The following is a 13,128-nucleotide window of genomic DNA, read 5'->3' on the forward strand; positions in this document are numbered from 1 at the left end:
TTTTGCCTACCCCTGTTCCCAAGTAATACATTTTGCAGCCTACCAAGATGAAAGGACTTAAGAAAATAATTGTAAGAGTGCTCTTGAATGTGGCTTATTTCAGTGCGAAAGCGATTTCCGAGGATTGCTTTTCTGGCTTTTGGAGAAGATGCCTAAATTGAGGGCGGGGTCGAGAGATGTTTAATCCCACAAGGCCACGCGGCGGGGCCTCGTCGTTCTCTTCCCGCCATCTTGGTTCCTGTGGAGGTGAGTGAAGCGCCTGCTGCTGAAATTTGGGGGCAAGTTACCGAAGTAGGTTTGTTCCTATACCTCGGCGAGTCGCCGGTGTGTATCGGAGCCTCTGCCAGCCATTGATTTCTGTGGGTTTCAGGAAGAGGGAGAACAGGATGGAGCAGATGTTGGGCCGATGGTGCTTGGTCCCCTGACGCCCGGAGAACGGCTGCCCGGGTTATCCGAGTTAAATTCCTGGGCCTGAGCGGAGTGAAATGATGATTTTGTTCGTCTGCAGTTGTCCATGAGGCAGTGCTTCCTTTCGGCTAGGGTTTTTCCGTTTCCTCCCAGTCCAAACCTCCCTTTGCTTGTCTGAGCAGTCTCTTCCCTCAGCTTTTCTCCGAGACCCAGCCGATGCATAAGTCTTAGGTGTGAGTCTCTGATGAAGTCTTCATTTCTTTTCCTGAGTGTTGCTTCCTGATAATGGCATGCATTTCCTCAGGCTTTTCTAAGAGTCATTTTTGTGACTCTTGTCTCTTAGTTTTGTCTTCATTCTGAAGTTTGCTTAGATACCAGCTGTTCTCTGAGGTTTGAAAGTCTTGCCGGAGCCTGCGTTTCATGTGGATGTTCTGGCATAATTGTCCCCGTACTCCTACGGGAAACTCCTATCCAAAAGGAATTTGCCTTCGGGGCTTAAACGAGAGGGGACGAGGTGGGAAACTTGCGTGGATTGGTTTTAAACTGAATCTTTTTGTTTTAAGGCCTGCTGGGAACGGGACTTCTAAAAGGAACTATGTCTGGAAGGTACGCCTTTTAAATATGGTTGCTCTTTGTTTTTGTGTGTTAGACGTGAACGTTTAAATGCGAGCTTAAAATTGGCAAGAAAAACTTAGATGTTTGCTCTGAGTAACTTTTGGGTGGGGGTTATTACAAGTCAAATTGGTTTTCTGAAGCTTATGTTTCATGTTGTGTATCTTTTGTGTCTTAGGCTGTGGTCCAAGGCCATTTTTGCCGGCTATAAGCGGGGTCTCCGGAACCAAAGGGAGCACACAGCTCTTCTTAAAATTGAAGGTGTTTATGCCCGAGATGAAACAGAATTCTATTTGGGCAAGAGATGCGCTTATGTATACAAAGCAAAGAAGTAAGTTTATGACACTGGTAGGTTTTGGGTTTTTATTTTGGGATCTGCCTCATTTTCTTTTTTATATAACGGAGTCTTGCTCTGTTGCCCAGGCTGGAGTGCAGTGACTTGGTCTCCCTCACCGAAACCTCCGCCTCCTGGGTTCAAGCAATTCTCCTGCCTCAGCCTCCCCGAGTAGCTGGGATTACAGGCGCCGGCCACCACTCCCGGCTACTTTTTGTATTATTAGTAGAGACAGTGTATTGCCATGTTGGCCAGGATGGTCTCAAACTCCTGACCTCGGGTGATCCACCCACCTCGGCCTCCCAAAGTGCTGAGATTACAGGCTTGAGCCACTGTGCCTGGCCTCATTATCCTATTGAAATAATAAAATATTTGGCTGAAGTACTTGGTATTGGTTTTTTTGTTTTTGTGACAAGAGTCTCGCTCTGTTGCCCAGGTTGGAACTCAGTGGCCTCAATGCATCCTCTGCCTCCTGGCTCAAGCGATTCTCCTGCCTCAGCCTCCTGAGTAGCTGGGCTTACAGGGGTGCGCCACCATGCCCAGCTAATTTTTGTATTTTTACTAGAGAATGGGTTTCCCCATGTTGGCCAGGCTGGATTGGTATTGCTATGGCTTCTATTTTGCATCATTAAGGAACTTAATGGGGAGTCTTAGGACGACGTTACTTCTGTAGGTGGTGTTGGATTTAGGTACCTTTTGCACTTGAAAACAATAAAGGAGCTAATTCCTTATATTGTGATCCTTTTAAGGTTTCTAATTTTTTTTCTCGGCTCCTTTTGCTAGAATTTAAGGATTTTTAGAACACTTGACGCCTAATGCATTTTGTTAATGCCTTAAAAATACGGTTTTTTTTTTTTTTTTTTTTTTTTGAGACAGAGTCTCACTGTGTCACCCAGGTGCAGTGGCATGATATCAGCTTATCGGCTCACCACAACCTCCACCTCCCGGGTTCAAGCGATTCTCCTGCCTTAGCCTCCTGAGTAGCTGGGATTACAGGTGCCTGCCACCACATCCGGCTAATTTTTGTATATTTAGTAGAAACAGGGTTTCACCATTTTGGCCAGACTGTTCTTGAACTCCTGACCTTGTGATCCACCCGCCTCAGCCTCCCAAAGTGCTGGGATTACAGGCGTGAGTCATCGTGCCATTGCACTTTAGCCTGGACAACAAGAGCAAATCCTATTTTCTTCACCCACTCCAAGCCAATTAAAATCTCTGGGAAAGGGTTTTAATCATTGCCCCACCTTTTCTTCTACAGCCAAGAATAAATTTTAAGTCAGGTTCAGTGGCTCACACCTGTAGTCCCAGCATTTGAGAGGCCTAGGTGGGAGGATTGCTTGATGGCAGTAGGTAGAGGCTGCAGTGAGCTATGATTTGGCCACTGTACTGCAGCCTGGGTGACAAGACAACCCTGTGGTCTTTAAAGGAAATATATATAGTCGCATCCTTTGTACATTGCTGGAACCTCAGTGGTTTCTCACTCGGTAAAAGCCCGTCATTAAGGGCTCCATAATTCTCTTATCTCAGCTGGGATTAACCCCTTGGTGTCTTCAGTCTTTCCTCCGGTCAGGACACACCTTGCTTGGCCCCAGTGCCTGCGCTAGTCATCCCCTGATCACTTCATGGCGCTTCTCCCCCTCCTTTCCAGTCTTTGTTCCATTGTCACCTCGGTGAGACCTTCCTTGGCTATTTAAAATGGCAGGTAATTCCTCCTTTCTGTACACACAAACATCCTCACACCTGTCCTTCTGCTGTTTTTTCAGTATGGCCTCTGTTATCATCTGACGTATGTATTTCCTTACACTTGGTTAACGGTTTTGAAAGGGATTTTTGTTCTGTAGCTGCTGTGTTTTACAGAAGGGTCTGGCATACAGTAGGTATTCGATAAGTATCTGTTGAATGAATGGTGCTCCAGGCATTTCAAGTTTCTCGGGTGATGAAGTGGGTAACCAGGGTGGAGCCACTCGTCTAGAGGTCACCTTGAATTTGTATCCAACTACATTGGCCTGTATTCCTCCTCTTTCCCTTTTTAAAATCAGCAACACGGTGACTCCAGGCGGCAAACCAAATAAAACCAGAGTCATCTGGGGAAAGGTAACTCGGGCCCATGGAAACAGTGGCATGGTTCGTGCCAAATTCCGAAGCAATCTTCCTGCGAAGGCCATTGGACACAGAATCCGAGTGGTGAGTATGGTTTTTAGCAAAACGGATGTCTGATGAATCAGACTGAGGTCAAGGTGTTGCGCTTTGACTTCTGAGGACTTGTGTGGTTGTGAAATTGACACCAGTAAATTACGCTGCAAAATTTGTGTATTGCAGAATGCTGGGGAGAAATAGTAATTGAAAGAATAGGTGTTTGGTGTTTTGTTTTTTTGTTGTTGTTGTCACCCAGGCTGGGGTGCAGTGGCATAATCACAGCTCACTGCAGCCTCAACCTCCTGGGCTCGAGCAATCCTCCCACAGCCCCCCAAGTAGCTGGGACCATAGGCATGTGCCACCACACCCAGCTAATTTTTGGGGTTTTTGTTTTGTTCTGTTGTTTTTGAGACAAGGTCTCACTTTGTCACGCAGACTGGAGTACAGTGGCATGATCTCAGCTTGCTCCTGACCTTTGCCTCCAAAGTTCAAGTGATTCTCGTGCCTCAGCCTCCTGAGTAGCTGGAATTACAGGCGTATGCCACCATGCCCAGATAATTTTTTGTATTTTTGCAATGATAGGGTTTGTCCATGTTGCCCGGGCTGGTCTTGAACTCCTGAGCCCAAGTGATCTGCCCATCTTGGCCTCCCAGAGTGCTGGAATTACATGCTTGAGCCACCGCAGCCAGCCTTGAATAAATAGTTTTCTGGTGAAGATATTTATTGGGCACTGAAGTAATTGCTAGAAAGCGACAATTCAGCAGTTACTCCTGGCATAATTGTTAATATTTTGCCATTTCCATCATGTCAGTCTTGTTAGAACAGGTGTTAGTAGCTTTGTTTTGTACATGAAGAAAACAGACGCTCATGTTCCTAGGTCTCAGGTCTTTGGTGCCATCCTTGGAGTTTAAATTTTTCTCAATTTTCTCTTGTCATTTTTCTCAAATAGTTCCTACTTTTTCTTCAGGATCCATTTTGGAATGTAGACTGTATATTCTTGGGATCAAGAATATATGCATACCATGTATTCTTGGGGCCAGGGGGTACTGTTGAACTCTGCTAAGTGGTTCATTGGGGTTTATCAACAGAGGAGGCTTTTCCTCTGTCTTTAGAAGAAGCAAAATTAAATGTATCTTCAGTACATGTTTTTCTTTTTTTTTTTCTGAGAGTGGAGTGTCACTGTCGCCAGAGGCTGTAGCACATTTCTGAGTGGAGTGTCACTGTCGCCAGAGGCTGTAGCACATTTCTGAGTGGAGTGTCTCTGTCGCCAGAGGCTGTAGCACATTTCTGAGTGGAGTGTCACTGTCGCCAGAGGCTGTAGCACATTTCTGAGTGGAGTGTCTCTGTCGCCAGGGCTGTAGCACATTTCTGAGTGGAGTGTCTCTGTCGCCAGGGCTGTAGCACATTTCTGAGTGGAGTGTCACTGTCGCCAGAGGCTGTAGCACATTTCTGAGTGAGTGTCACTGTCGCCAGGGCTGTAGCACATTTCTGAGTGGAGTGTCACTGTCGCCAGAGCTGTAGCACATTTCTGAGTGGAGTGTCACTGTCGCCAGGCTGTAGCACATTTCTGAGTGGAGTGTCTCTGTCGCCAGGGCTGTAGCACATTTCTGAGTGGAGTGTCACTGTCGCCAGGGCTGTAGCACATTTCTGAGTGGAGTGTCACTGTCGCCAGGGCTGTAGCACATTTCTGAGTGGAGTGTCACTGTCGCCAGGCTGTAGCACATTTCTGAGTGGAGTGTCACTGTCGCCAGGGCTGTAGCACATTTCTGAGTGAGTGTCACTGTCGCCAGGGCTGTAGCACATTTCTGAGTGGAGTGTCACTGTCGCCAGGGCTGTAGCACATTCTGAGTGGAGTGTCACTGTCGCCAGGGCTGTAGCACATTTCTGAGTGGAGTGTCACTGTCGCCAGGGCTGTAGCACATTTCTGAGTGGAGTGTCACTGTCGCCAGGCTGTAGCACATTTCTGAGTGGAGTGTCACTGTCGCCAGGGCTGTAGCACATTTCTGAGTGGAGTGTCACTGTCGCCAGGGCTGTAGCACATTTCTGAGTGGAGTGTCACTGTCGCCAGGGCTGTAGCACATTTCTGAGTGGAGTGTCACTGTCGCCAGGCTGTAGCACATTTCTGAGTGGAGTGTCACTGTCGCCAGGCTGTAGCACATTTCTGAGTGGAGTGTCACTGTCGCCAGGGCTGTAGCACATTTCTGAGTGGAGTGTCACTGTCGCCAGGGCTGTAGCACATTTCTGAGTGGAGTGTCTCTGTCGCCAGAGGCTGTAGCACAGTGGCGGGAACTTGCTTCACTGCAAGCTCCCAGGTTGAAGCGGTTCTCCTGCCTCAGCCTCCTGACTAGCTGGGACTACAGGCACGCACCACCACGCCCAGCTAATGTTTGTATTTTTTAGTAGAGACAGGGTTTCACCATGTTGGCCAGGATGGTCTTGATCTCTTGACCTTGGGATCCGCCTGCCTGGGCCTCCCAGAGTGATGGGATTACAGGCTTGAGCCACAGCACCCGACCAGTACATGTTTTTTTAAGAGTGCTGGTTCTTAAGGTATGTTCACATAGCGACTGAAAGCTATAAAAACTCTCCTTTCTACTAGAACATGTAATTGGTTGCCTTTCAGAGATGTATTCATATTACGCTTCTTGATTTGTAGACTTATATGTAACATTCACCTAATAACGTGTTCTTTTTTCCCCACAGATGCTGTACCCCTCAAGGATTTAAACTAACGAAAAAACAATAAATAAACGTGGATTTGTGTTCTTGTATTTTTGTTAAGTGGATTAAAGAATTTATTACCTTAAATTGATTTGCTACATGCTTAAAATGATAGAGATTGCCCGGCATTTTTGGAGTACAAGGAGATCAGAGACGTGATGAAAATTACAGGGCGAGTTCAGAGATTTAGAAGGGAGCGGGTTTTAATTCGAGTATCTTTGACAGAGTCTTGCTCTGTTGCCCATGCTGGAGTGTAGTGGTGCTCACTGCAGCCTCACATTCAAAGGCTCAAGCAATCCTCCCTTGGCCTTTGAAGTAGTTGGGACCGCAGGCTTATGCCACCATGTCTGGCTCATTTTTAAATTTTTTGTAGAGGGGGTCTGACTCTTGCCCATGCTGGCTTCAAACTCCTGGGCTCAAGGGGTCCTCCCTCCTTGGCCTCCTGAAGTGCTGGGATTAGAGGTGTGAGCCACCACACCCTGCCAAATGCTTTGTAATACTATGCATTTGTTCAGTACAGATTGGGAAACTTAAAATTTGAATGGAGATTATATTGATGGGCTTTGGCAGTTCATTTGGATAGACTGGGATGAGAAGCTCTTGGGAATTGTGACTAGACAAAGCATTCCAGTATATTAAAATAGAATTGAGTCATATTACTCCACTCATAAAAAGCAATCCTATGGTAGGTATATGGAGGTTGGGAATAGTGCACGGAAAGGTGGCAGCTTTCTTTGGCTTCATGTTTTAATCTGGTATAGTGCAAGATTGCACTTTAAGGAAGTAAGCAGGCCTCCCAAATATTTTAGATTTCTTGGGAATATGCTAAAATAAAACAGCTAAGGCATCAGTTTTGCAGTATGGTTGTAGTTTTTTTTTTTTTTTTTTTGAGATAAGGTCTTGTTTTGTTGGTCATGCTGGAGTGCAGTGGCATGATTACAGCTTATTGCAACCTCCACCTCCTGGGCTCGGGCAAACCTGCCTCAGCCTCCTGAATAGCTGGGGCCACAGGCATGTGCAGCCACACCCAGTTAACTTGAGTTATTTGTGGAGAGGGGCCTCACTATGTTGCCCAGGTTGTAGATTTCTCATTGATGCAGTAACAGTCCTTCCCCCCCCGCCCCCCCCCCCGAGGGTTATTGATGTCTAAAGCACAGGTAGTTTTTTAAATTAACAGATCTTTAAATTGCACTGAAAATGTCAACAAGAAACTGGGAGTTTGCCCCCAATCCCTTTTGCAGTTTTGAAACGTGTATGGGTTCTCTTGTCTATGCTGCAAAAGAATTAACATGCTGGAAATGTATTAGGGAAAGAGGGTGAAAGAAAGGACTGGGTGGGAAGAGCACACTGGCTGTTGTGTTATTTGGTCTGAGAAGGAAAATGTTTGCAGTAAGGGAAAAGAGTGGGAATACTGTCCCAGCTTTTCCGCTTCCCCTTCCTCCTAGTAACCATCCTGTTACAAATCTGCTAACCTACAAAGAGGGTAGTGAGATACACTGACCCAAGAGAAAGCAAGAAGTCCTCCTCCCCTAGAGGTTCCTCTGTCACGTTGGCAGTTGTAAGAAAGGTTCGGTCAGTCCAATGGTGGAACATAGGCAAAAACTGCCATTGTTGGGAGTCCCATGTTTCATGGACAGGGGCTTTTATTAATGCTCTGCCAGACCCATTTATTAGGATTGTGGTTTTAAGGCAAACAGTGCGTTGATGCTGTATTCACCAGAAGTAAGCCATACTTTTTCATAGTCGAAAGTTGGAAGTCGTATATTAGAATGCTGATGAAATTGAACTTGGGAATTACGCAGTCAGCGGGAGGAAGTGCCGATCCTGGACACCCACTCCAAAAGGCCAATATAAGCTAAAAGTACCTATTGTGTTCATGTGGCCAGTACTCGGGGTATTCAGGGATAGAGGCATGTGGGCATACTGGCTGCATAACATCGTCAAGTGTAGAATACGGAGGCATCTCAGAGGAAATGGCAGGAAGATTTTAGGGACACAAGTAGCTGACTGGAAAGTCCAGAAAACTAAGAAATGCCACATAAGACGTCTCGTACTGAGGATCTTATGATTTGTGCTTGTGTGTAACAACAATGTCACTGAAGAACTTAATTCACAGGAAATTTTAAAATTTACTCATTTGAGACAGTTTCTGTTGCCCAGCCTGCAGTGCAGTGGTGTGATCATAGTTCACTGCACCCTTGAACTTCTGGGCTCAGGCAATCCTCTGCACACAACCTCCAGAGAATCTGGGACTACATGTGCATGCCACCCACGTCCAGTTAATTAAATTTTTTTTTCGGGGTCCCAGGCTGGTCTCTTAATTCCTGGCCTCAAGTGATCCCCCTGCCTTGTTCTCCTAAAGTACTGGGATTACAGATGTGAGCCACCATGTCCAGCTCAGATTAATATTTTACATCCCAGTGGCAGCCCAGTATAAACAAGGGAAAATCAGGTGGGCTTTTCAGTCTCAAATGGCTAAGATTCTAACATGTTTCTGGCTATGGGGGCTGGATAGGTAATGGTGCATTTACAAAGTTGGGGAACCAGGGGGCTGGATAGGTTTTGTGGGAGGAGCAAAAGTTGAATTTGAGGAAGCGGTAAGATGTTAACCGACATATCCATGAAGACCGATGGGTATTTCAGGTCTGCGTTAGACATATGGAGAAGTGAAGGGTATTCTGAGTAGAACAGATGAGAGGAATGGAGGTGCTTACACAGTAAGTGGTAGGCATCTGAGCAAAGCGGGGAAAACAAAAGGTTGAGACTTTAGGGTAACTCGAGTAACTCACATGTGCAATGGCAAATGAGACGCGAGCAAATACATGCTCTTCCTTACCGAGATGATGCAGCATTTGTAAATAATAAATTTACAATTTTTTTCTGCTGCCATACCGAGATTAAGTCAAAAGTACTTAAGTCACCGTTGCCAAAGTCCCGTGGTTTACAGGAAAGGGCTTGCGTGGCTGGTATTTTGTTCACGATGCCATTGAAACAGCTTTGCCTCCCGGCTGGGCGCAGTGGCTCACGGCTGTAATCCCAAACACTTTGGGAGGCGGAGGCGGAGGCGGGCGGATCACCTGAGGTCATGAGGTTGAGACCAGCCTGGCCAACGTGGTGAAACTACGTCTCTACTAAAAACACAAAAAGTCGGGAGTGGTGGCGTGCGCTTGTAATCCCGGCTACTCGGGAGGCAGAGGCAGGAGAATGGCGTGAATCCAGGGGACGGAGCTTGCAGTGAGCCAAGATTGCGCCACTGCACTCCAGCCTGGGCGACGAGTGAAACTGTCTCAAAAATGAAAAAAAAGAAACAGCCTTTCCTCAGCATAACACTATTGTAACAGCCAGGAGCTTAGGATGACTGGTTCCATTCTATTCACAACAGCAGTTTATTTGTGGTACTGTAGTGGAAAGGGCACGTTTCCTAAGTTACAAATGTGGTTTGGAATCCCACCTTCCACTAGTTGTGGGATGATACACACATTATTTAGTGACTATTTACTTGTAAAATGGTAATACTTAAGACACCACCCCATCCTCATATCTGAGTCCGTAATCTCCACCCAGTTTGTAACTTGAAGTTTTCCTTCTTTCCTACCCCTTCATTTCCCAGTATAGTAGTTTACCTATTCAACTCCCGTTGCATGACTTCCAGCTCAGTGTTTTGAGTTCGTAGTTTTACTTCTTAATGTCATGAGCCACTGGGATTTGTCCCAGTTTCCCATTTTGTATAGTTCCTCACGGCTCCCAGGATCTCCCTTATCTCAGGTGCAGTGGCAATTCTTGGTTGGAAACTAAAAGATGGAGTTGAGTAAAATAGTAAAGGGTGTATCATTGATTTTTATAGGAAATGGCCTTAGTTAAGTAAAGCGCCTACAGTTGGCGACTCAGGATAAGTAAATGAAAGTATTCCACTCACCTTTTCCTACAGAGGACTACACTGAAAGATTCTGCAGAGGGTTGTATGTCCGTCTAAACACCTGGCACCTAGTCGGTGCATATCACTTTGGTAAATGAAAGAACTGGAAAACTGCCTCAGACACCCACACACGGCCAACGCCCGCTAGCCCTACTTCCTCCCACAGCCCCACTCACGTGGGCCTCCAAACAGCATTTATTGGCCGGCTTCGCGCAACGAGGCGCCAAGGACGTGATCACCGCCCTCATCTTCTGCCGCGAACTTCCAGCGGGTGACGCTGTCCAATCGGAAAGCACCTTTCCTCCGGCGGGGGCTTCCGTCTGCCCCGAGCGGCGAGGGGCGGGGCCGGCGCTGGCGCAGAGGCGTCACGCGCTCCATGGTAACGACGCTCGGCCCGAAGATGGCGGCCGAGTGGGGAGGAGGAGCGGGTTACTCAGGCTCAGGCCCGGGCCGGAGCCGGTGGCGCTGGAGCGGGTCTATGTGGGTCCGAAGCGTTTTACTCCTGTTGGGCGGGCTCCGGGCCAGCGCCACATCTACTCCCGTCTCCTTGGGCAGTTCCCCTCCCTGCCGGCACCACGTCCCCTCTGACACTGAGGTAGGGCGACAGGGGCGGGAGCGGGCCCTCTCAGGGTAAAGTCGTCCAGAAGGAGCAGGCGTAGGAGGTAGTGACTGGGAGAAGGTGTCCTGGATGAGAAAGCGAAATCGGGCAGAGCCTGAACTCTTACAGGCCTGGGACCCGCTCTCAGCTCCCTACGCCCTGCAAGTTGGCTGTTAGGCGCTCAGAACAGTATCACTTCTGTGCGGAGGGCTGTGCTTAGCAGTAGCCCTCGAGGAGTGCTTTTCAAACTTGAGCGTGCATCACAGTCACCCGACGCACACGGTCCAACACAGATTGCCGCCCCCAGTCCCCCACTTAGTGACTCAGTGGGTCTGGGATGAGTCCCCAGAGTTGACAGTTTACGTTCCCAGCTGGTTGGTGATGTATGCTTGTCCGGGGACCACTTTAGGAACCGCTGACCTGAAGTTTCGGGAAGACATTGAACGGAGAGTCAGACAGAGGCGTTGGAGGGATGTTGGGGGCTCACTGGAGACAAACTTCAGGTTTCTTTTTACGTTGTGTCGTCACTGTGCTTTACCCGGTTCCTCTGCTCTGGAAGTGCCTGCCGGCCTCCCGTCCCGGTTTTCTCCCTGCTTAAATACTTTGTCTCATTTCAAGTTCCCCAACCTCAAGGCAGCCTGCCGAAACCCCCACAGCGGAATATTCTTTTCATTAAAAAGTATATCGTATCTGTACTCCCTCCTGGCATTTAACCAAGTACTGCTATGTGGTAAGGGCTTATTTTTTCAGGCGTATCTTGCCTTTGCAGTTAAATTGTAAGGTTCCGTGGGATGAGGTTTGTGTTTCATAGTTTGATTCCTTCACAGCATTTAGGTCAGAGGTGGGTCCACGATAATCCATATTCCTTGAGAAAAGGAGGGACAGTACCTGGGGGCAGGGCTGCATGCTGATACACACACGTTCAGTTCAGTCCAGAAATCTAAAGACACTCATTTTTACGGTAATTTCCCAAAATGTTACATGCATACTCTTCATAACCAAGTGAGCCAAAATATTAACTTCGGAGTTTATAGCTTTTTTGCAACTTTTATCATGACACTGCATTTTGGCTCAATTCTTTAAAAAAAATTTCCCACAGAACCCTGCACTTCTCTCTTTTAATTTGGATTAAAATAAGAGAAAGAGTCCTGGTCCCTAATACGTTTCCCTGGTTCCTCATAGAGTATGTAGGTACCCTGTCGTCCTTACCATTCTCCTTGCTTTAACGTGGACACAAGAGTATAGGCAGGAACTACAGTGTTCACTGTAGTTATGCTAATGACTACACCTCTGTTCAATGCTTCTGGGAATTACAGTAACTTTTTTGTTTTTGGTGGTGGTGGAGAGCTCCAAAACAGTTTACGTTTTAACTTGTTCTCAACTAAAACCTGTAAGTTTTGTTTTTACCTTTTATTACGCCGGTACAAACAACATCAGAATAATGAACCCCCATGTACCCATCACCTAGCTTTAACACCTAGATTGAAGGTTCTGCCATTCTTGTTTCATATACTTTCAGCCATTCCCGAACCCCCTACCTGAGTTACTGTTCTTTTGAAAAGTTTTTTGGTAAAATTTACATATATTGAAATGCCTCAAATGTATCCATGCACATTCACATAAAGCATACAACCCATCACAGCATAGAACATTCCCGCATCTCCAGAACATTCCCTCCTGTCCTGTACCAGTCACCTGTCCACCTCAGGCAACTAGTTTTCTAATTTTTAAATACTAGATTAGTTTGGCCAATTCTAAAGCTTCGTGTATATGAATGGAATTATATGGTATGTACTCCTCTGTATTTGGCATCTTGCTCAGCATTATGTCTGTGAGATTTGTGTTGTATGTGATAGTAATTTATTCCTTTGAATTGCTGAGTATTCCACTGAATGCCTATATCACAATTTGTTTTTCCGTTATCTTGTGCAAAGATGGGTATTTTGGTCGCTTCCAGATTTTAGCTATTATAAATAAAGCTGCTGTCAATATTCTTGTATGTAATTTTTGTGGATGTATGTTTTCATTGTTCTTGGATAAATACCTAGGGGTGAAATTACTGAGTCAAAGGGTAGGTGAATGTTTATAAAAAATACTAACCCTTTCTCCGAAATACCATTTTACACCCCCATCAACAAAATATTAGTTATGGTTGCTGCATATTCTCACCAACAGATGTCCTTTCTAAGAAATCTTTAAATACCCCAGGTCATAAAAATATTCTCCTGTGTTCTAGAAGCCTTCACTTTTAGGATTATGATTCATCTCAAATTAATTTTTATGTATGATGTGACATAGGGGATCAAGATCCTTTTTTTTTTTTTTTTTGCCCCATATGGGTATTCAGTTGCCTTATGTACCTCAGTAATAAATATTTAAATCAGACAGTATTGTAAGCCTTCT

The 13,128-nt window shown here is 46.2% G+C and overlaps 3 protein-coding genes across 13 annotated transcripts in view; 2 read left to right on the top strand and 1 right to left on the bottom strand.

Annotated features, from left to right (window-relative positions):
* Window positions 1-10,395, bottom strand: part of IQCG (IQ motif containing G) — a 69,731-nt gene extending 59,336 nt beyond the window's left edge. For 4 of the 6 annotated variants that reach the window (XM_033213268.1, XM_033213263.1, XM_033213269.1 and 1 more), the window contains exons 1-2: window positions 10,128-10,301; window positions 9,835-10,002 (exon numbers count right to left, since the gene is read on the bottom strand). The gene's annotated coding sequence lies outside the window, so the exon portion shown is untranslated. The other 2 variants (XM_033213266.1, XM_033213265.1) reach the window with 2 other exon arrangements.
* RPL35A (ribosomal protein L35a) lies at window positions 19-6,298 on the top strand. Of its 4 annotated transcripts, none has more exons than XM_033213271.1 (5): window positions 19-246; window positions 972-1,014; window positions 1,199-1,351; window positions 3,394-3,538; window positions 6,194-6,298. In XM_033213271.1, exons 1-5 carry the CDS (start codon window positions 177-179, stop codon window positions 6,215-6,217), a joined length of 435 nt encoding a protein of 144 aa, XP_033069162.1. In that variant the 5' UTR covers window positions 19-176; the 3' UTR covers window positions 6,218-6,298. The 4 variants fall into 4 exon arrangements, with proteins under 4 accessions (XP_033069162.1, XP_033069165.1, XP_033069163.1 ...); XM_033213274.1 differs by having other exon boundaries at window positions 216-324; XM_033213272.1 differs by having other exon boundaries at window positions 234-295.
* Window positions 10,396-10,407: 12 nt separating the features above from the next.
* Window positions 10,408-13,128, top strand: part of LMLN (leishmanolysin like peptidase) — an 80,125-nt gene continuing 77,404 nt past the window's right edge. For 2 of the 3 annotated variants that reach the window (XM_033213261.1, XM_033213260.1), the window contains exon 1: window positions 10,409-10,722. In XM_033213261.1, the coding sequence (XP_033069152.1) occupies window positions 10,504-10,722 (219 nt within the window). In that variant the 5' untranslated portion in view covers window positions 10,409-10,503. Of the gene's footprint in view, window positions 10,723-13,128 lie in introns of all 3 variants that reach the window. The other variant, XM_033213262.1, reaches the window with a different exon arrangement.

The sequence above is a fragment of the Trachypithecus francoisi genome, unplaced genomic scaffold, assembly GCF_009764315.1.
Source record: "Trachypithecus francoisi isolate TF-2019V2 unplaced genomic scaffold, Tfra_2.0 Lachesis_group0, whole genome shotgun sequence".
NCBI classification, from domain to species: Eukaryota; Metazoa; Chordata; class Mammalia; order Primates; family Cercopithecidae; genus Trachypithecus; species Trachypithecus francoisi.

What these genes read in the sequence shown, in the direction of transcription:
- RPL35A (XM_033213271.1), top strand. Translation starts at nt 177, where the DNA reads ATGTTTAATCCCACAAGGCCACGCGGCGGGGCCTCGTCGTTCTCTTCC. An exon ending in AAAGGAACTATGTCTGGAAG is followed by an intron (nt 1,015 to 1,198) that starts GTACGCCTTTTA and finishes TTTGTGTCTTAG; the next exon opens with GCTGTGGTCCAAGGCCATTT. An exon ending in TTGGACACAGAATCCGAGTG is followed by an intron (nt 3,539 to 6,193) that starts GTGAGTATGGTT and finishes TTTTCCCCACAG; the next exon opens with ATGCTGTACCCCTCAAGGAT.